General features: G+C 36.4%; 1 protein-coding gene across 4 annotated transcripts in view; it reads left to right on the top strand.

The window, feature by feature from the left end:
* Window positions 1–23,177, top strand: part of ST18 (ST18 C2H2C-type zinc finger transcription factor) — a 171,911-nt gene that overhangs the window by 132,945 nt on the left and 15,789 nt on the right. For 2 of the 4 annotated variants that reach the window (XM_035553195.1, XM_035553196.1), the window contains 5 exons: window positions 1,300–1,505; window positions 4,695–4,906; window positions 13,908–14,153; window positions 20,167–20,282; window positions 23,032–23,094. In XM_035553195.1, coding sequence (XP_035409088.1) covers window positions 1,300–1,505; window positions 4,695–4,906; window positions 13,908–14,153; window positions 20,167–20,282; window positions 23,032–23,094 — 843 coding nt within the window. The remainder of the gene's footprint in view (window positions 1–1,299; window positions 1,506–4,694; window positions 4,907–13,907; window positions 14,154–20,166; window positions 20,283–23,031; window positions 23,095–23,177) is intronic. The other 2 variants (XM_035553199.1, XM_035553197.1) reach the window with 1 other exon arrangement.

The raw sequence follows: 23,177 nt of genomic DNA, 5'->3' as shown, positions 1-23,177 counted from the left end.
AAGATGAACTACTGCAAAGGTAAATAGATTGACTATATGTCAAAACTGTCAAGCAGCATTCTGCTGACCCTTGTGAGTGTGGCTGACATTGAAGACAATAGACATACTTTTTGAGATGCAATCAGATCTGTTCCACTAAATCTTGCTTCAATACAGATAGCCTAATGAATGTTTTTCAGATATATTTCTCCCATAAACCAACTCTGCTATCTCTGCTGAAACATTCTAAATCATTTTACCAAACATTCCATTGTTGCAATATTTTGGCCACTGGAACATGATTAAAGATCTCTTTGACCTTATTGCACTTCTAGCAGCACAGCAGTCATTTGTTTTGTGGTTCTTTTCAGAGGCATCTTCCAGTGATTCCAAGCAGCAGGTTGTATTGTTATTGCAGTTATCTGAAAGGGTTGAGAACTCTGCTCATTCAGTTTCCCCACTCTAGATTAATTCATATTATGAGTTTCTTTATTTTAAGTTTATTGGTTTAATTAGTTTAATTTATTTTTTATACAATGGCATCAAAAAAGAGGAAACATTTTTTATTGTGATTGTATTTTGTTGAGAGTTATATGGACCCTACAGACATGCATAATTTGCACATCATTGGCACCACAACCATTACAACCTATTATATTCAGGTCTATTTGGGGACACTTTAATTTGTGGATTATTGACATGATCAGCTCTAATGGTTCCTTCAGAGCCATTACAGAGTATTATGTCCATGTGTCTGCCAACTGCACGTGCCTTAACTCTACATACGAAAAGTCCTTAGGAAATTACTAAAGACAAGTAGTTACTGAACAGTAACTAAATGGAATAACACACTGTAAATCATTCTTTCATCCCAAATAGCAGAACCAATTATTTTAGATCATCTTGTATTAAATTTATACCATATTCCTTCATAGTAAAGTGAGAACAATAGTGATCCATAGCACTACAAGTCCTTTGTGACTTGCAAAAATCCAGACAATTTTTTGGGAAAAAAAAAAAAGATAAATGAAACATGACACTACAATGGTAATCTAGAATTAAATTGGTATCCTCCTTGTAAATTGCCTGCAATATTACTAGAGTATGCTAGAAATATTTTTGTGTACAGCTTTGAACTACTAGGTCAGCCATACTTACATAATTTCTTCCTTGTACTCGTCTACCAGTAGGTTTTACATGCAAAACCACCACACTTTCTGATTACAAGAGGCAATTGTACCTTACTTTTCAATAAAATGTAACTTAGATATTCTTTTGCCTTTCTTGTCTTTCTCATTTTTGTCCTCCTTCTCTTTACAGCACAAATTTAACTAAGCAGCCTGATGTAGCTCAGTACAATTACAGAACTTCACAGCCAGTCACCTCCTCCAGATCCACCCTCACAAAAGAAAAGGAGAAGTTTGGGAAAGTACCATTTGATTATGCCAGCTTTGATGCACAAGTCTTTGGCAAACGCACAATGGCACCCATGGTGCAAGGACGAAAAACACCCCAGTTCCTTGAATGTAAGCTTAAAATTCCATTATCTCTTGGAAAACGGGCTTTTTTTTTTTTTTTTTCTCCTTGCTTCTTCAGAGTACAAACTTACAGAATTCAAAAAGTCTTTGGAGAAAACATTTTAACCACTTGTTGCCAGAACGCTAAATATAATCACTAATTTGCTAAATATAAACTGCTAGTATGCTAAATTGGATCACCATACGGTTTACTTTTTTGATGCTTCTTTTAAAAGTGATTATCAGAGGAAAAGGGGAGTGAAAAAGAATGATTTACATTTTATCTGTTACTTTCCTCCTTCGTTAAATTGTGATATCATTATTCATGTGAGAGCATGCTGCCATGAGAAGTCCCATAGAATGTGTCCGCATAAGATACTATGAATTGCAGTATAAGGGAAATACAAGTTAGGTTTTAAAGGGCACTTCAGATACTTTTTAGCTGCATCCATACACATGTTCCTCCTAGATGACCACGTGCCTCAGCTGCATTGCTTTGAGGCCTGGATTTAATTCATTTTGATCTCCCATATTTCTGCGCTACACCATATTTGTAATGCAGATATAGCCAGTGCATCAAATTGTTATCAGGATGTTCCTGCTTGCATCACTTACAGATTTGCTGAAGTAATCCTCTGTACAAATGAGATGCCATGTGTGAACAGGGATTATTTATTGCAGATACTCTTCACAAACTTCATAGCAAACTTCAGCAAGATTCTGCCATTGCATTGACCATTATAACATACTCTTTAGTTTCAAGAAACAAACAATTCAGTTTCCACGAAGGAAATGGAAGAAAAGAGTTTAATTGCACCATATATAGGTTCAGACTAGAGTAAATCCAAAGCAATATGACAGAAGATTCTCTTCTGGCTTTTGTTGTTGTTCATGGGGAAAAAATATGTAAAGGAAAACAAAACAAAACAAAAAAAAAAAAAAGGAAATCACATCTAACTTCAACCAAGGAAGGAGAACTTTCATAGTAAGGTGAACAGAAAAGCAGAATTTTTTTATATGTATATGTACACATATACAACATAATATACTTCAAATATATATATTTTTATATATATAAAAATTCTCTATTTGTGCAAGTGTCTGAATGTTTATATAGAATATATATATATATGGAGGTATCTATGTATTTGTGTATATGTATAAATACCTCATTTAAAATTCCAAATGAAAAGCAGATATTTATCTGGCCTAGAAAATAGGCTTGTTCAGATGTAAGCAAATATGTTTTTGCCAGCTTCTTGGGTGGCAGATTTTCCAATTTTGTTTGTAAAATTGAATATTCTTTATTAGCCGTCTCTTTGCACAGATGCATGTCTATTTCACAGATTCATTTCAAGGAAAAATTATTGAAATGTTTTTATATAAATGCAAATCTATACATATGCAATTTATGTATAATGTATATCAGGACTGAAGTTTACAGCCTGTTGTTCTTGCAAGATTGCAGTGTATAGCTATTATTTAAATGGAAAGATGAAAGTAAAATGGCAGGTGAGTGTTTGTGCAGAAACATAAAAGTTGGCAATAAGAAGCTGTGATGTAGAGATTGGTTCAGCATCCTATGTAAATATGTATCTAGCCAAAAACACATCATTAGTCCTCTGTGGATTCTGCATTTATAAACTTGATTTGTTGACAAAACAGGCATCCTTCATAGCTTGCTTTTTTTTTGTATTTTAGGGTGGTTTTAGGGAAAAAGCACCTTATTGCTCTTTAAATCTAATTTGAAATTAGATTTAGTAACTGCTAAAATGAAGACCCTCTTACTTGTCCTATAGTTTTACAGCAGGATAGATAAATCCTTTTTCATTTGCACTGGAGAAAGGGAAAGCTGAATCATGAAGCTCTTATGTATTGCTCTACTGAGGTGCCACCAGTATTTAGAAAAAACGAACACGGCATTCAGCTACAGTCAGTGCACACAAACAAGCATTTCTTGTACAGCATCCCAAGTTTGAGGAAAGATTTCTTGAATGTCTTGTGTAGGTCTTATCATTAAAATGCACTCATCCAAAGCTCTACATACAAAGGGATCCAGAGCCTTGGGGCTCAGATCTTTATGTAGCAAGCAGATGGCTATATGCAGAAATTTTCTTGGTGTGTCTGGATGTAGGCTGAGAAATTGGATTTTGCTTACTCTATCTTTGTATGACACTGGAAGAGCTACAGACAAAATAAATTATTATTGCTTACTAAGTGCTGAGATCACTGTGCTGTGTTTTTGCGGCATCAGTTAATGACATCTTAAACTCCAAAATCCAGAACAGAGAGCAGAGTTCTTTGTACCTGTTTTGGAGGAAGTGCTGCTGATGGAGGAGAAAACAGATCCACAAATGCCACTTTTGTCTGTGAAAGTGCTTTTCTGTTCACCTGTTAGTTCTTCCTTCTTAACTGACCTCTAGCCTAGTGAATCTGTGTATTATTCCAAATGATAACCAACATTAAAAGGTCAGCTAAGACCACTTTTATTCTGAATGTTCACTGTTGGTTGTTCCAGTTTCTTTTTTTTTTTCGCTTGTTTTGTTTGTTTGTATGTTTTTTAATTGATTAAAAGATAAACAAATTACTAAACTTTCCACAAAAACAAGACTGAATATTCCTAACAGGTAATGTTTTTCTATCACTTGGAGTTCATTCAAGAGACTGATCTTGTTCTCCTTATTCATATGTACAAAGCTATGTAAATAACAGTTATTAATTTAAGTAGGGTAATTTAAGAAGGGTAAGCAATGTTGTTTTAGGAAAGACTGGACAAGTCACTTATTTTATTTTTTTACACAGTAGAGCTCTAAGAAGAAGCCTTTATAAGGATATATTTCCAATTGCATTTGGCAATTGCAATCAGGTCACAGCTGATAATGCATTAATCTTTGTTCAGTCTTTCCTTAGACGTTGTTGCATTTAATGCTTGACTAAGGAATGAGAAAATTCTTAGTAAAAGTCTCAGATGCTTTGTTGAAAAATGTGTATGTTGCAAAGTTATTTTTTCTGCTAAAAATTAAATTAACATGTTTCTGAAGCCACTTTTACAGAAAACCATTAGAACCAGTAGGAAATTGATTGTTTTAAATGTATTCTTTGAACATTTTAATGTATAAAATTGTAGTCTGAGAAACAAGACTATTTAATGGGAAAAATCGCATATATGCAATTGCTAATCAAATCTCTCTTCAACAGCAAAGCATTTTTCAAATCCAGTGAAATTTTCTAATCGACTGCCTAGTGCTAGCGCCCACACACAGAGCCCTTGCCATGCCAACTCTTATAGCTACGGTCAATGTAGTGAAGACACCCACATAGCAGCAGCTGCTGCTATCCTGAACCTTTCCACCCGCTGCAGGGAAGCAGCAGAGATCCTCTCCAACAAACCACAGAGTCTGTCTGCCAAGGTAGGGTAGTCCAAGAACCTGGAGGGTGTGCTAGCTACTGAACTGTGCAAATAAACTGTCTTTCATGTTAGTGACTGCATTAAATCCCCAAAAAGGAGGCTTCTGTTTGCATGCTCTTTTGAAGAGAGACAGAGAAAAAATCAGTAATGTAGTGACCAGTTCTGATAAAAATAAATAAATAGCAGGAATTACGTTGTTACTCTTTTCATAATTGAGCATTAAATACAAGGGGGCTGTTTTGTGGGAAGAAAAAAGGATATTTGAAATCCAGCAACAATCTGTGGTAGATAATGTGTTAGATCTGTTTAAAGAGGGAATTTTCCTCTCTCTGAATCCAGCCATTAGCAATCATTTTGGGGGATGGTAAAAATAAAAAATAAAAATAAAGTGATTAATCAAGGTGATATTTTGCTTGCAATGCAACAGAACTACACCTATAGAGTCTGTTGCATTCTGAGCTCATAACAGTTTGTTTGACAAGGTATAGGGAGAGAAATGAGTGACTTCGGTAAAATGGTACTTTCTGCTACTGGGAGGGGAGAATCAGACCCACAGTGTTCGGAGATAGATAATTTGGGCAAGTCTGTCGTAATGGAAAGCTGCCTAATATCATAGATGTTTGTGTGGCTTTCATGTTTTGGTTTCTGCTCTGCGTTTCCTCACAGATCTTTATGATTTACAAATGGTACTGTGTGAGCTATAAGCCCTATTTTCTGTGCCATTACATAGTATTATAATGCTGATGAAAATAGACAAGATTTTCTTCTTATGACTATGATTACAGGGAGTATTGTTGTATATTTATTTGCATTAAAGTCACACATGCTCCACTGCAATGAAACTTTTGAAAGCTTTTGCCATTGCAAGATGTTGAGAAGAGATCACTGGGGGAGTGAAAGAGGTGTATTTATCAAGACACCAAATATCAGGTGTGTTTCTGCTATGGAACTCTGAGTCTTGATATATGTTCCAAAAGACAGATGAGCTCTGTCTCTGGAAGTCAGTGTCACTCTATGATGATTGTTACAGTACTAGTCTCAGGCTGGCTAGAGGTGGCTTCTGTAGCTGTTGGATTACAAATTTTGTTCTGCCTCCATTCACCACTCCTAAGAGGTTAACTATTATCCTTTGAGGGGAACCACTTATTTTACCATAAATGTTACACCTTGTCAGCTCTTACAAGTCATATTCCTTTGCAGAGCAGTATTTCCTGTTTTGCTGACTTCATTTATATTTGTGGAGTCTTGGGTCTTGAAACCAGTGTTGTCAGGTGCCACAGAGTAGATGTTCTAGTGTTAATGTGTCCACATGCATCCCTTGTAACACTGTCTATCCCAAATATTTATCATGGAATCTTTTGCGGGTGGCAGACCTGTTCCAGATAGCTGCAGCAGAGACCTCCTTCCACTGGTCTTCAATACAGACTTCTAGCAGGGAAATGAAAACTGATGCCAATGGCTGGATTAAATGGCTGCTGCAGCCTTTGGCTGACCTCAGCAACAGACCTTTCTTGCCAGAGAAGAGCAATAAAGGGACCAGGCATAACCCAAAGATTTTTTCCTCTATACCTGCTTCACAGTTGCCAAATCATGGGGAAGGTTTGAATGGAAGTGAACATAATAGTAACGATATGGAGGGACACTTGGGGCACATAGCTTACTCCTTTTTCAGAGCCAAGAATCCAGCCTAAAAGAAAATCACCTGCATACCTTGCTATCTGCCTGCCTCCACTTTTGCCAGACTTTCTGGAGGGCATACTGCTACAAAACATCTGACAGAAGAATCAGAATTAGCTTCTGGCTAGAACACAGGCAAGTAAGCCCCAAACAGATTTGGTGGCCAAAACCACAAAAAAACCGTTTTTATTTGGTTTTGGCTATTCATTACTTTCAGGACTCAAACAGGAAATTGTGGAAATACATTTCTAGAAAACTCCCTTCAGTGAAGATGTTTTCTTATTTTAAAATATGAAGCAAACTTAAGGATATTTTTAAAAGATACAACCATCTATTTATCAATGTTTCTGAATTGTCTTGTGGCTTGTATTGGTCACAAATGTAAATGTTTAACTGCTAGATTATCTTATATATTTTTAGATCATCAAAAACATCTCCTGAGGACTTTTTCAGTGTTTGGACTCAAGTAATACACCATCAACAGATGACTACAGATTTAATTATTTCGTTTTCCTGTTCTTGATAATACACACGTTCACCAGGTCTGAAAATCCTTGTGTGGGGTGGTTGTTTTTAGTGCTCCATAGTATCAGAACTCTCAGCTCTGCACCTGCCACATTCTTACATTCCTTGCCAAAGAATACCTGATTACCATCATCCTTGGTTTAGCAGATCAAAACTCCTAACCTGTAAAGGCCTTTGCTCTTATGTGAGTACCAGGTAGCTTCTCACCAATCCAAGCCATTACGCTTTGCAAATGGGAGCCAGTGTGACAGAACAAGGGCCAATGGGCCTGCAGAGGATATGGTAGGAAACCTTTTGCAAGTACATCTGAAATAGTCAGATCTGTCAAAATATTGTGTTTCTAAGTTTTAACAGCAGAACTTCAACTTCAGACATTCCAAGCAATTGCCATTTTCTTGTTTTTTTTTTCTCAAGGCACCTAGTGTATATGTTGCCTTGTTTAAATAGATGGGGAAAACACCAAAACATTTTTAGCACAAGTTTTTTCTTGAAGTCATTTTTTTTTCTTTTTGTCACTCAAATTTTATTTCTTGACCTCCTAGCATTGCCAAATTTTTAGTAAGAGTTGGACATTTTACCTTGACTGTTCATGACTTCCCCGTAAATATAGATAACACTTAAATGAAAAAGTGACTGTTCTTTACTGCACGGTTTCAAAATTCATTAATTGAATGGATTTTCAGTTATATTAGGAAATGTCCCCACATTCCTTACGTATCAGTTCAAAAAGGAGAAGTAAAAAAGTAAAAAGAGAGAATTGTTTCAAGGGTAGTGAAATCCGATTACACATTCACAGTGCTGTCAGTAAGCAGAACTTCACAAAGAGAACCAATGTACAATTACAAATACCAATGTAATTTTCCTAATAATTCTATATAAAAATTATTATTTTATAAATAAATTAATTTAAAGAATGAATTTACTCTTAAGTGGGCAGTAAAATGGATCTTAAGCTTTCTCCATGAATTATCTATCAGCTGTATGCAATATATTAAGATAATCATATACTCCCTGATGCTGTTTTTTAAAAGTGCCACATTAATGTTACAGTGTCTATGCCATTCAATCCCACAGGTGCAGACACCTGTAACTTTTATAAATGTTTCCCCTGGATATTACAACCATCAGCTAATGTGGTCTGTACGCCAAACCAATACCCTGGTCTGCATATTCATTTGCAGCTTCATTCATCTCCTATTGAATTCAACAGAAGGACTCCCTTGGAACACTTAGCCTGCACTTTCTAGCACAGTGCAAGAGTCTACATCATTGTAACATCCAGGGATCTTTGCTATTTACAGCCTCAGCACATTCACATCTCACAGAGGTAGTTGTGAGCAATGCAGTTTATCTGTATCCTCATCACTACTGCTTGCCAAACATTTTGTTGAATGTTTTGGTGCTTTTCCCACCTGTTTAGACAAAATGGCATATGCACACTATGCTTTAAAAGAAAACAAAAAATGACACTTGCTAAAAATGTTTAAAGTTCAAATTCTGTTTTTGAACAAAATGATGTCATCTCTCCATTCTTGGATATTGATGACGGTGATAATTACATCAATTATTTCAACAATGTAGTTAGTACTTAGCACATTTCTAAGGCATTCCTTTATTCCAAATACCTTAAAGCCTAAGTAGAGGTTGAAAAATCAGCCAAGAATATCATAGGCTCTATTCTGTTTTACTGCTGTGCATATTGGTCCTTGAGTAAGTTCTTGGCTGCCTTTTTTTTTAATTTGTGAATTGCTCTAGGCTGAAACTGTGACTTCATTTGTATCTCAAACATTGCTAGGCAGTTACAGATTTTCTTTTTTTTTTTTTCTTTTTATTCAGATTAGTATTTTAGTTTACTGCAGAAGAACACAGTTTAAATTTAAATCTGAAGAATTGAGTAACAAATGCATTTATTCTTATTGGCTGTGAATAGAAGAAATTGTACTCTTTTGGATGCAGTTACATTAAGAATAGTGTACATATACATGGCAAGGTACTAGTTACAGAGTTATTCTCAATACCAGAAGTTAAAAGCCCTTTTGAGCTTTCTGATGCAGACTGAACTGCTAGTGGGAATGCAAAATCATTGATAATGTTGTTTCTTTATACTTACTTAGTATTAAGTGCTATGGCTGATGCCAACCAAAGGATACATGAAACCCCTTATATGCAATGATACAATCTCCCTAAGGTCACAGGTTTAAAATAAGATTCATGCAGACATAATAATTCACTCTTTCTGATCCAACTATGAGATAAGGCTTGCCTTGTAATCATTACTTGAGACACACTGCAGAGTATTAAATGTTGTGAGCTATACAAGGGATGAAAAACGTATGAAAAAATGCAAGAGTAATTTATCACAAAAAAAAAAAAAAAGCATACTTTATTTTTAGCTTATCTAGTTGAGTTCTAAGGATAAGGCTAAATAATGTACTGGGAAATACTTTGTAATATTTATGTCATAAAATAAAGGAGACTGAAAAAGCTTGACTTTAAAGTACTTGACTAAATATTTGACAAAAAGCTTGACTCTAAACATTTGAAGAAGACAGAAACCATTTTTCTAGTGTACAAATTTATATTAGTGTTCATTTTAGATGCATACTCTTCATAGAGTACTACTTGTACCTTATCTTTTCACTGAATAGGTCATGGAATAAAGAAAATATGCTTCAGTCATTTTTCTCTCATTTTTCATTCTGAACTCCTTTTTCCAGCTGCTTGTAAAACCTGTGGGGGTGATTGCAGTGTCACTGATGTGGGAGTAGATAAGGAGTAACCTGAATTTAATTACTGTATGTCTCCTCTCACCCTTGTAGATTTTTCTTCATTGTTTCAGTGGATTTTTCCCTAGTTTGCACTAGCATAAATGTAAATGTAAATGAGATCAAAATCAGGCTCCAAAGATTCATACAGCTGTAAACTAATATGTTAGTAATGTTACATTCACATGTAATAAGTTACATTCACATCCTTACTTTATTTACATTTTTAAGAAAGAATCAGAAAAATATACATTGTTTCTGTAGCTATATTTTAAATATGTCATGATAAATGGATACATATAGGCCAGTTCTTGCATGCACTAGAGTCAACAGTAATAAGATCTTGCTTTTACTGAGAACATAGCCTTTAAAAGTCTTAGCTAAGCACAGTAAGTGCCATTTTCTGTCAGCATGTCATAGCATTGCTCTAGCATTTTTTTGCCATTTGCCATTTTAGTCTTTTTAGTTCCATTTTAAAATTAATGTAAAAATAAACATGGTAAAACAAGCAAAGGAGACATATTGAGAGGAGGGTGGGATGAGAGTAGGAATGAAAACTGGAGCAGTAGCTCTGACCATCCTCTCTTTTTGCTCTGCCATTTGGAATTTACTATGAATGCAGCAAAGTGATAGCTATTTTATACGGTTCTGAATAAAAAGCCATGCTGTAAACGTGTGATCCATCCTGTGATGGGCAAAAGGGGATATTTTTCTATGACTATATTTAATTGTTGTGTGCATCTGTGAGCTCACTTAAACCCCATCTGTACTCTACTTCACAAACACACAACCCAGCCTTTCCTGACCAGAATTAGGTACGTCGGACAACCCAACTTCTATGTGAATTTCAGGACAGTGCTGAGGAACCTCTAAATATCCACATTAGTAAAATGTTCTGCTTATCACCCAAAGCTCCTTGTTGCAGCTAATGCTAACTGTTTCTCAGAAATTATGTTTCCTGACATTTTTCTATGCAGTTTCATCAAGGAGGGAACCTTGACTGCTTTTGGTCCTTTTTGTTGTCAGTGTTGCCTTCTGAGTAGCTGATATTTTGTCAGTGACAGAGAATCTGCACAATTTATGGGTTTTGCACTATAAAACTACTGCAGCCCAGTCACATGGCTTCCTTTTCTAAGCCATCTGTCACAGAGGTCTGGAATTTTATGTGAATGTTGGTTGTGCAGACTTAACCCAAGTTTTTTTATTATGAAAAATGTCAGCAACTACAATATTTAGCATTTTACTTTACATTGGTCATTAAACTTGATTACTGTAGCTCTGTTTCATCGCTATAGTTACATATCAACTAGGAAGCCAAAAAACACTGGGGCGATCATGGCAGAGCTCTATTGTCAGATCCTGGAGTGTGCTCTTGGCACTGATATAGTTAATATCTCGGATTTTTGTAACTAAGGTTTATTAATGCTGGTATAAAAATGTATTTGATATTATACAGATGGCATAAGATGTTGTGGTTACTAAGTTATTATCCAGGATAAGCTGCACTGTCAAATTCAGGGCTTAAAACTATCACAGGAGATTAAACTATTTACTAAAAAGGGGCGGAAAGATATAACCAAAGCGTCTTAGTATGAACATATTAGAAGTGTGTTTACTTCCCATAAATATAATAAAACATCTTTTTCTTTAAGCTGTATGATTGAAAATGTGAACTTTGTCGTGCAGGAGAAGCAAATATAAGAGGTGTCTGAGTTTCTGAACTGGGGAAAAGCAGATGGCTTGGTAGTGCTTCAGTCTAGGTGGGTATCTGTCATAGGCCCATGGACACAAAATAGAATCAGGGTCCCTGAGTAAGGAGAGATCACTAGGCCCTCAATCTTCATCTCCTACCAAAAGTTTTCATCTGATTAGAAATATTTCATCAGATGCATTTCACCTTTAAATGAGTCACCTCTGACAGTGGTAGAAGACATGGCTGCATGAAGGAAGCTTGTGCCTTCAGTCCAGCTGGGTTGGCCATGTCACATTTTTCAGCACAGTGGAAGAATTCTCTGTTTCATCATAATTGTATTTAGAAAACTTAAGTAAGGATAAGTTTGACTGTCCTATCTTTAACCATTAAATGATAGACTAATCATTTAAGCTCCAGCAATAGTTAATAGGAAGAAAGAGAAAGGGATTCTCTCTGTTGGAGTCTCACCCCTTCCTAAGAAAGAGGTCTAAAAAAAATGGGAAAACGCCCTCTGGGCATGTTTTTTCCTTTTAAAACAGAAGATGTAAGTGATTCATTTATGATACAGGCTTACTTTTATATTATTCAAGTTAGGAAGGCTCTGTGTGGGCTTATATGACTGTCTCCTAAGTTTCACATTTAGCCCCAAATTGCCAAACATCTTCTGAGCTTCGTGGTGATGCAAATAGTACTGATGATAATAACAGGAAGACACAGCAGCATTAAATATAGCATTCAACATGGATATTACTTTCTATGACCTTGTCATTTAACTCTATAGTTCTGTATATTTTCCAATTTATTTAGGTTAACACATACAACTAGACAATGAGTGTTCCTTCAGAAGCTATGTTTTTCACCTCTTCCCCTACTTGACTTTAACAACTGTTGTCGCTAGCATGGACCAATCTTATACTCATCCCTACCTATACTTCAATATGCAGTGTTGCTCCCTGCTTAAGACATACACATTAATTCCAGACAGTGTTTTGAAATAGCAAGAGCAAAAGATCAAAAAGAAAAGAAAGAAAAAGAAGATAAAAAAATAAAATAAATCTAAACAAAGGTCATCTTGGCAATTATCTCTAGAATGGAACTGCAATATCCACAGAGAAGTTCACAGTGGTAAAATCACCAGCAGGTCATTAGTTATCTGTCCATGGGGAGAGAGCAAAGGAACTATATCTCATCAATGAGTGTTAGCAAGAAGATTTTTATCTTCTTCAAGGAAGATATGGGCATGCAAAAGCCTACTTGGGCCTGTGTCCAGAAGCAGAAAGAAATACTAGTCCCTTGATACACAAAAAACTCTGGGTGAGTCCTCACAACACACTGGAGAGCATAATGTGAATTTTTTTGTTGCTTCCATTAGTAAGTTGCACTTTCAGAAGCCTTTTGTCATTCCAAGAAGAGGAGTTTTTACTCTTTTTCTGTGGAAGGCAGAACAGGGAGCTTTCCTTCCCTGGTCCTCCTCATAACGCTAAGCAGCCCTTGTCCCTTCCTATGAGCAAGAACTGCTCTGAGATGTTCTTCCAGCCCAGAAATAGAAGTTGGGTCTCTCTCCAAAGTGAACAATGCCCTACAATCAGGGGCTGATGATTGCTTTGCTTCCCAGAGTAGCAAATGCTGTGTTAACTCATACTGGAGATCTCCTTCAGGGACATCCTCCCAAAGATGATCCTGTGGCTCCCAGTCTAGCACTCTCAGTGCAGAACTGTGCCATAGTGGCCTAGTCCAGCCCATGTCTTGGGAAAAATTTTTAAAGGTCATTTCCAAGCCAAATTGTGATTAAGGCAACGTGTTATTATCAGTGATGCATGAAACTCTAGTTAAAAAATCTCATACTGTGTTTCTTTTAGGCATATTTCTTCCCCCTCCTTCTCTCCCCCATGATGCAGATGTTATAATATTTCCGGGGTGTGGGGGGAAGGGAGCATATGTAATAGTAATGCTGTTGGTGACCTAAACAATGCATTAATGCTTTTAACAGTGAATTGGGGTCATAGTTCTCTGTAAGAGTAAAAAGATCAAGAAGATTTAGAGCAAAACCTTTTTTAAATAAAACTAGATTTAGGGTGTATAGGTTATGGTTTAGAAGCATCTTATTTAAATTCTGCTTACTATGTTTAAGCTGAGATGCAGGGACACCATTACTGAAGCTACATTTAAGTCTGCCTAAGAGTTGGACATTAACTGATATAAATCGAAAAGCTGGTTTTAGGTTCAGATAAATTTAAATAAAAGCAAGCATTTATATTTATCCTTTAAAAGCACCACATGGTTATGTTGCAGCCTCACCACGTCCGTATCTAAACATGTCTCTGTTTCCTGTTGCATGTCAGGGAGCTGAGATAGAAGTGGATGAAAATGGCACTCTGGATTTGAGCATGAAAAAGAACCGAAGCCAAGACAAAGTTATGCCTCTCACCTCTTCCAGTACAGTACTTCCCACTCCTTCCTCATCTCCTTTCAAAACAAGCAGTATCCTGGTAAATGCAGCCTTCTACCAGGCTCTTTGTGAGCAGGAAGGCTGGGATACACCAATCAACTACAGCAAGACACATGGCAGGAAAGAAGAAGAAAAAGAGGTATTTTCTTTTCAGTTTCTGAGTGATTTTTTCCCATGGATAAGTGGTCAGGTGGAGGTCTTTGGGATGACCAATTTGGTGAAGTTTAAAGGGAATTTATTTCTACAGGAGAAGTTTGAACATTGAGTTAGCTTTAATGTTCTGTTGGATATGGAAAAAAAAAAAAAAAAAAAAAAACCTACTCATTTTGAAAGATCTTGCTCTCAGAGCCTACTTTCAGAGATGGAAAACAACAACCATGCATTTTTATAGGGGTTGTGAATGCCTGTAAGCATCTAAGATAAGGAAATCAAAGGCATGCACAATTAAAGACTGCTTCTTAATTTTTTTTCCTAATGGCTCAGTCCTGTAGCACTTACACACAAATGACCTAGCACTCAAAACAAAAAATGCCAAGGTAGTCTTTTCATGTTGAAACATATTTTTTTCACTCCCGCTCTTTATCATTCTAGATAACTCAATATCCAAGTATTTAAACACATGTTTAGACCCTTGCTTATGGTATTCTTTCAGTGAGGAACTTTTTGTTTTACCTTTAATGTATTTCAGTAAATCTCTGCCAGTGAATCTTAGATCTCACATGTGAGTCTAATGGTTGAGAAGTCAGATGGAGAGCATAAATTCAGAAATAAAGGTATTGTTAGTAACTCCTGAAGGTTTTGGCTACAAGTAGCACAGAAGGATATATAAATACTTTCTAACAATTGTGGTGATTTTTATCCCCTACGGAAAGAGCATGGGAAAAATATATGAGTACATACAGATGTCTTCTCTTTTCAACCTATCCAAGGAAGTATAAAAGCTCAAACTTGAAAACGCAGCAAAGATGAGCAACTAAAATTTCAGTAAATAGTTTTATTTAGTAACTTTGCATCGTTCGTGGCTAATCTTCTAGATTGCCACTTCCAACTTGATAATGGTCTTCATTTTGGTTTTGTTATAATTTGTTTATAATTTGCTCTGTCATGTCTATTTATGTCTATTTATCCTATCTTGGCAAAATGGTAGCATAGTTTCCTATTGTCTTTCTGTCCTTTTCTTCTGTTATACTGGCAGGTTCTGTCCCTTTTTCTTTTTTTTTTTTTTTTTTTTTGAGACTGTCTGAACATGGGGTACATTTTTTTTTTCTAAAATTAGGAAGGGACCATCAGAGACTTTTCAGTCAAATTGGGTAAAATCTTGGTAATTAACATAAACAAGCCTGACTGATAGTTTTCTGAAGTAGAATAAAAGATGTCCCACTTTGGAGTTTTTATTCATCTGCAAATACATTTCCTTCTCATTTAGTTTTATATATTAAATAATGGTATTTGAACATTTTAATAATTATGAAATTATCTTTTCTTCAGATATCAAAACTAGCACATTAAGAAGACATAGACAGGGGTAAAGCCGTTTAAGTTTGAGGGTGGGGGATTCAGGCTTCCAATTTCAAAAACACCTGGAAATAAAAGACAATTTAGTTGCAAAAAGAACAAAAATCTGTCAGCACTAGGTAGAGACCTGCCAAAATGAGACATTTGCACCATGGTGGATCATTTCTTGGAGGCAGGGTTGTCTTGAAGAGTATGTTTCTGTAACTTCTGCAGAGCTGATGATGCTCTCTGCCTCAGCCATGAGGCTCTGAGAGCATGGTCCCCATATCAGGGCTTTGGAGCACATTTTATATGAAGTGGTAGACTGAAGGCCCCCTTCATTCCACATAATGGATAAGCATGTCCAGCTTTGAGAAAACTGCCTTGCTGCAGGGGATCAATTGGTGTCACAGACTTGGCAGGGTGTCTGTCATTCCATTCTTCCTCCCTGCTACCACCACAGCTCAGAGAAAGAGCTACGATAGAAGCATCTCTGCATCCCCTTGCTCCCTGCTGGACCTTCAGAAAGCTGAGATAGGTGGCTGCCTGCTTCCTTGGCACTGGTACGGGGAACTGGAGGCATCAGCATACTACCCAAAAGGACATAAAGATGCCCATTCAGGCTCTCTTGCCCCTTGCACTCTTTGCTTTGACACTGTATGGTTTGTTCCTAATGGAGGTTCTGGACCCAGACCTCTTCTGTGAGCTTTTGCTATCCCAGGGAATGTCTATATGTCCTGTGATCTCAAGGGCAGAGGCTCTGTTTTGCAAACCGAAGACTGGGAGTTATCCTCATGCAAAGAAAATGACTGATTATATCTATTTCTAATTCATTGTTATCTGGTTCATATGCACAACAGTTGCTTAATTTTGGTGGTAATTTCCAGAAAATATTGTCTCTCTCTCTCTCAGCGAAATAGCCTGTCCAGATGCCCCCTTAAAAAAAAAAAATCTGAATTTGGAAAAAGCTCAAAATCTCTCCAAAAGGAAAGCGCCGAGAAATAACTAGAGCTGTCAGTTAGTTCAACTGTCAGTTCTCCAAAGATTTCAGGGCTTAAAAATGTTAAAAGTGCCAGATGCTATTATCTGTTATTCATGTTACCATTATGTTCTGGTCTTTGCTGAAATCAATATAAACTTCCATCTGTACATTAATGGGGTTTCATTGCTTGCTTGCTTTCTGTAGTGTGCATGCGTGAATACACACATGCTCTGCAGAAAATAGTATTTGAACTGATTGGGCTGGTTCTGATTTTCCTTTTAGTCTGGAATTCTTCAGAATTTTAATAACATTTAATTATAAATCTGTTGAAATGGGAAAGGAAATATATATACCCATATATTTGGCCTTGATTAGCTGTCATGATCATCACTTAAATGACCAAAAAGTGGGAAGCACTAAAGGTGTTTTTCCAAGGGCTTACCTCTCCATCTAAAGCTAAATCTCTGGAGAAGCACACAGCCCCAGGCATGATGCTCAATGCTCAGTCCTAAGTGTGGAGGCCAAGAAATACTTGGTCTTTAGGTCTGCTCACATCAAATAGATGTGGTCCTTCCTGGGCCACACTCAAACGCCAAGAAAGGTGGAGTTTTAATATTTTTCTGCTTTCATTCCCATTGTGCTGTCTTCCTTTTGCAGCATCTACACATCTGATGATTTTATACTTATTGAATAACAGCAGTCTTTCACAAGCTGCAAAGACAATGATGAATAAATCATCTGTTTAAATATCCATATATCTATATCTCATTCCTTAGAGATATACTAAGGGATATTAACCAGGAAGCAAACTGTGTTACCACTTTGGTCCTTGGGAGATTTTTTTCTTTTTCAAAGGAGCAGTTATTATGAAGTTGTTTGTAGGCCTTTTTGCATGTATGTGTGTTGGTTTAAAAAATACGACAGATAATCTCAAAAAGTTAATTCAAGAAATCCACAATTAAAATTAAAAAAAAAATCCTCCAAAGATATAAAATGAAAATATTGCAATTCAAAACCCTTTAGTATCAGTTATGTTGGTGGCAGTGGAAATACTTATGTCAACCTTAATCTTGCCATCTTACTTTTGTTAAACATTCAGTGGAACATCATTAAATGAAGCTGTGTATATCAAATGTAATACTGTCATATTTTGTCAAGTCCTGATATGTATAATTCATAGTCAGTCCTCTCTGTGCAGCGGGTATCAAACAGTGACATGAATAGCTCACACACAGAAGTTTCTTTTTCATCAAATCTTCCATTTGAGATAAAGAACACAAGCTATAACTGAAAATAGTAGGAAACCCTGCAGCATGATCAGTTGTAGGTACTCTTGCTGGCTGCAGTTGTATCCTGAGATTCATCATGAAGTTCAGGAGCCCAGTAGAGCATCCAAGTGGTCTTTCCACCACTGTCTATACCTGGCTCCTTTCAGATGGACCCTTGACAAGAGATGGAGGAAGGTGGTGTGTGCCCAGTCTTCATACTTTGTTAAGATTCATCTGAGGTATGCACTAAGTCTTTAGAAACACAGCATTAGCCTTCAGTTCAGTAATATAAATACAGCCTATTGGAGTTGATAGGAAATGTGCACAACTAACAAGCCAGCCTTCTTCAACCTCCATTACATTAAATGGAAATAATCTTACTCAGAGTTTTTGGAGTTATTTTGACATCTGGGCTCTTTCAGCTGGCAACAGAAGGTCACAATTTTTGGTTTATTTTTGGAGCTTTTGATTTTATGGGGTGTTACAATGGTGATAGTCCCTGTAGAATCTTTCATTTGCATACATGTAAGAAAGGCAGGTCCAAACATGTGTGAAGACAAAGTCAGTAACTAAAACCCTCTTTCTGCAGATTGCAGGGGCAAAAACACCCCCATATGCCATGTTTAATTTGATGTTCCAAGATGGTCTTTCAGGTTTCTTGAACCCTGAATAAAACTGTCATTCCTTTTTCCACTTTCAGTCTTCAGCATTTTGGTTTACTATGTATGGAGGATGTTCAACAATTTAGTATTTCTGTATGAACATTTTAGAAATACTGGTTTTTTGTTTGTTTGTTTTTTAATTTTCCATATTATTTCTTCTGTGAAATTTTCCTGTAGAAATAAAATTCTAAGAACATGAAATGTATCAGCTTACTTTTATATTTTAAAGATTGATTTGATAATTGCTATGGAAGAGTTTTTAGAAAATAAGATATGCATTTTCGCTTTCTATATTTGTAGCAGATGAGATTAATCCCAAAGTAACCCCACAAATGTGGCTCCAATAATCAGTAGTAATTGATATATCAATAATATGGCACGGTTTCTATATGTATGTATAGCGTGAGATATAGTAGGCAGTAGGTAGCCAGTATCAGAAAGCAGAAGGAAGTCATATTGAGGATCCAGTCTCCAAACAGGCAAAGATGAGCTGCCAGAATTGAGGACCATATGGAAGCTTTATCAGAAGAAACACCCCCGCAGAGCTTACAAGTCCCGTTAGGCATAATCTCCCTTTTCAGTCCAGATTCTCCTCAGCTCTCCACTCTGTGCTTAACAGCTCTGCAGACATCCCTGCCCCTCTGTCCTGGCACATTCATCAGCTGCACAAGCCCAGAGCATCTACAGCACCAACACTGAGAGTTCAGCAGAAACTGGAAGCTTCTCCCCTTAACCGCAGGCAGCAGCTTCTGCTCCTACATGCGGTAAACTTTGGGTGCTACCTGCCTGAGTATCAGAGTGAAGTCAGAACATGAATTCCCAGCAGGGATTTATAGAGATTTGATAAATGATGTTAAGGGTTTTGGAGATTTCTTGAATAACACAATATCCACAGAGCATACCTCAAGAAAGGAAATATTTAGCCTACATAAAAATAGTAATAATTGAAGACGTTAATCCTCAAAACAATATAAAACACTATTTGAAATTGTCAAGGACCTTTTTGTTTCAGAAAATGAAAACGTAATATTCTTCAGGGCTCTGGATTTCCAAAATGCCTTCCCAAAGGACTTAATACCCGTAGTCTATACCATCCATCAAACAGCCTTGTAATGGTGATGATTTTAATCTACAAATAGTAGAAATCAATAACTACCCTTACCAGCCTGCTGATAAGAAAATGTCAGTGTTTTTTTCTGAAGATTTTTATTTTAACAAGAATCTTCTCTTTGCATAAGACAAATCATTGCATTCTACAAACCTATAAAGTTTTGCATTTATATATTTTAATGTACAATAACTTTATGATTATAATTTTGTAACACAATATGGCACAATGGTACTCACTTTGTGTACAAAACTCAGTGAAGTACTTGCACAGAAAAATCAAGGATATACTTGCTGAAATCTTGTTTGGCTCCATTTATTCCAAAGCCACTTTAATTTTCCCTGTGTGTTTTGCTTTGATCTTTATCAGTGTTATGTAAATCTAAACCTGATTTTCCTTATGTACAGCTTAAAACAGCATCTACTTTCAGAAATAATTTCACAAGTATGCAGTTCAACATTTTAAAAAGTCTACCTATGATATCTTGAAATTATTAATGTATTAAACTTTCTTAATCTCTCCTCATCACTTCTTGTGGCGCAAAACACTTGTTTTACAAGACATTCAAGTTACTTGTTGAAAATGTGGAAGGTCTTGTCAAGAGAAACTTTTTTTCACATTCTCATCTAATATTTCAGAAAGATCCAGTGAGTTCTCCAGAAAATATGGAAGAAAAAAAATATCCAGGAGATATCTCCATACCAAGTCCTAAACCCAAGCTCCATTCAAGAGATCTCAAAAAGGAACTCATCACGTGAGTCATAAAAAATGCCATGTTTTCCTCTGCCCTTCTAAATACTGACTATGGTGTTGCTCTAAGTGTGGGTTTGGAGTACATTTGAGCGAGCTGAGCAGGGAGACTTCCACGACTGATCACTGCAGGTAGCTCCCTGTTGTAGCTATGCAACTGGGCAGATGTGAGGTTTGGCACAGTTTTTTTAGCATGCTACAGGTAGTCTGTGCTAATATTTATGTAATTAAATAAACGTTATTTGGAAAGTCTTCATTATAGTTCTACTGCTGAGGGTTTGTGCAGAAGTGTTAGGGATGTCTCAGATTAAAAAAATATCAAGTTCACAAGACAAAATGCAAGATAAAAAGGAGCTGCCCCAAGGGTTTTCCAACCTGTAGGTAATCTGTGTTTAATTCCTTCATCTGCTTCCTTCAAAGCAGAGTTAGTCATTCTGTCTTGCTGAAAATCCAGTGGACACACAAATTCACACTCCGGAAGAAAAGGTTAATGATCTCTTTTCCCAATTACAGAGACTACCTTTTTAGTCTTAAGTTCCAAAATTTTGCTATCAAAAACAGCAAAGAAATCAGGATAATTCTGTTTGATCATTTTGCACACAATGACTCGTTTCAGTGCAGAATATTTTCAGTAAAGTTGTCCCAGCCAGCTCACTACACTAGTCACTTTTTAAAATCCCAGGCTTTTCACAAAAGCCTGCTGGATTCACATCAACACCACTTTGATAACAATAGAGGGGTTTTTGTTTGGTTGGTTTTGTATGGTTTTTTGTTTGTTTGTTTTGCCACCTGGGACTTAGCAATCATTTATACCACTTGTTTGTTTGTTTGTTCATTTTTGACCCCCAAACAGAATACCTCTCTGTGCAACTGCATTCCATATTGCTTAGTAATGATAGTCTATAACATATCACTATAGGATCACCCATAAATAAACAAGTTGCATCCCGTCACCCTGTGTCCTGCTCCCCAGACTCAGTGGCACTGAATCAGTTAGATCTGCCTCTGTCTTTAGAAATTATATTTCCCTGGGGCAAGCTTCTGTGAAGAGTGATTCTTTCACCTCATGCAGTGCAGTCTGCATGTTGTCTACTCAACACATTGTATCTGCACTTGTAGTTCATGACCTAAATTGCTAGAGGTCGTGTTTGCTTTGCCTCCTCTAAAACAGTTGCATACAAAAATCACTGAGAGTTTATTTGCTGCAGACTCTAATGGCTTTTCTTTTCTAATATTTATTCCTTTGTGATATTGACCTGTTTTGAGATGTCTGTAAAATACATCTCTGATCTCCTAGATAATAATTCCCCACATTTACAAAAGCAGTGATAACCTTACAGTTATTATTTTCACATGGTGAGTAGAAAGAGGTACCTTAAATATATCTGTCCAGAAAATTAAATAAAAAAGTTTTAATGCATCAGCAGAATCTATAGGCAATATAGGGATCAGACTGCATTTCTGTGATCTCACTGAACTTAGAACCCATACAGAACAATCCAGTACACGTGGCTCCATCATGAGGAAGCTTTTAAAATGACATAAGTACCTGTGGAGAAAAATTTTCTGACACTGTTAGCTCAGTTGCAGTGAGCTATTGTATGAATACCAACTCCTTGCATGTGCTTTCTTTTTTTTTCTTTTTTTTCTTTTCTTTTTTTTTCTTTTTTTTCCATATTAATTCTCTTGACCAAAACTGCATCGCTCAGTTTGAAATGGGCTGTGAAAATGAGACTCATGTCCTCCTAAGGCTTTTTTACAGATTTGAAAATGTTCATAGCATTCTGTCAGTTCAGAATAAATAGCCAGATGAGGATCTCCTGTATTCCTTACTCAGGGAGCACTAGCTAAAAGCTTCTGTACAGCTTTTGGCTTGACCTTCTTAACCATGGGCCCAGTGAAAGAAGACAGAGACCTTTAAAAGGTGACTCTGCAGAACTAATGTTAGAGGGCTTAAAATACTATAGAAAGGTACATTTAATTCACCTATTCTTCCCTCTCAACACACAAATTGCATTTCTTGCCATCTTTGCCCTCTTGCAGAGGCAAGATATGATAAATCAAGACCCAATGTGATAAATGAGCTCAATGCTATGACCAAAGATGGGCTAAGGAAAAACAGCAGCTCTAACATTTTCTCCAGGTCAAACATGTCAGGAAAATGTGCTCATTCTGAACTTCAGCTGACGTGCTTTTAGTTTAACACACAACCATAATACCTATTTCTCACTTACTTCAGCAAATAAAGAATAGATGTGTTTCTAAACAAGGTGCTTTATTTTAGTCAGAGGCTGAGGGATTGATTTGGGATATTATTATTCTTTAGTCTTTGTTACACACAAGGTCAGATCAAAACTTCAGCTCTAGGATTTATGAATTGCTGTCAAAAATTGGTAGCAATAGTGAAATTGTCCTTTCAAGAATACAAATCATAACTGAAAAATCTATGCAAACCATGGTGGTTTCACGTTACATAGATCAAAAAATAAGGTTCTGGCTAATTTGCATTGTGGAAATAGGATTATTTTTTTTTGTCCATATATGTTTCAAGTTGTAACTGAAAACTAGAATTGTTATGTAAGTTTTGTTAATTTTTTTTTGTAGTGTCTTAATAGTTATGAGACGGGTAATGATGAATATGATTGCCCTAAGTACCATTATGTAAGTCATTGCAGGGTAAGCTATGTGATGTATTATACATACTCATTTCATCTTTGCATACTCATGCAATTTCTCATTGCATCTTTGCATAGCTGTCCGACTCCAGGATGTGATGGTAGTGGTCATGTAACAGGAAACTATGCCTCACACCGCAGGTAAGAAACAACAGGAAACCCAAAGCAGGAAATTAAGTTACTTTTATCTGTTGTCATTTAACATTTTTGTACTAACCATGGAT

Source organism: Cygnus atratus, chromosome 2, assembly GCF_013377495.2.
Source record: "Cygnus atratus isolate AKBS03 ecotype Queensland, Australia chromosome 2, CAtr_DNAZoo_HiC_assembly, whole genome shotgun sequence".
Taxonomy (NCBI): Eukaryota; Metazoa; Chordata; class Aves; order Anseriformes; family Anatidae; genus Cygnus; species Cygnus atratus.
The sequence above is the reverse complement of the archived record's forward strand: the minus strand, read 5'-3'. Positions and strand labels throughout refer to the sequence as shown.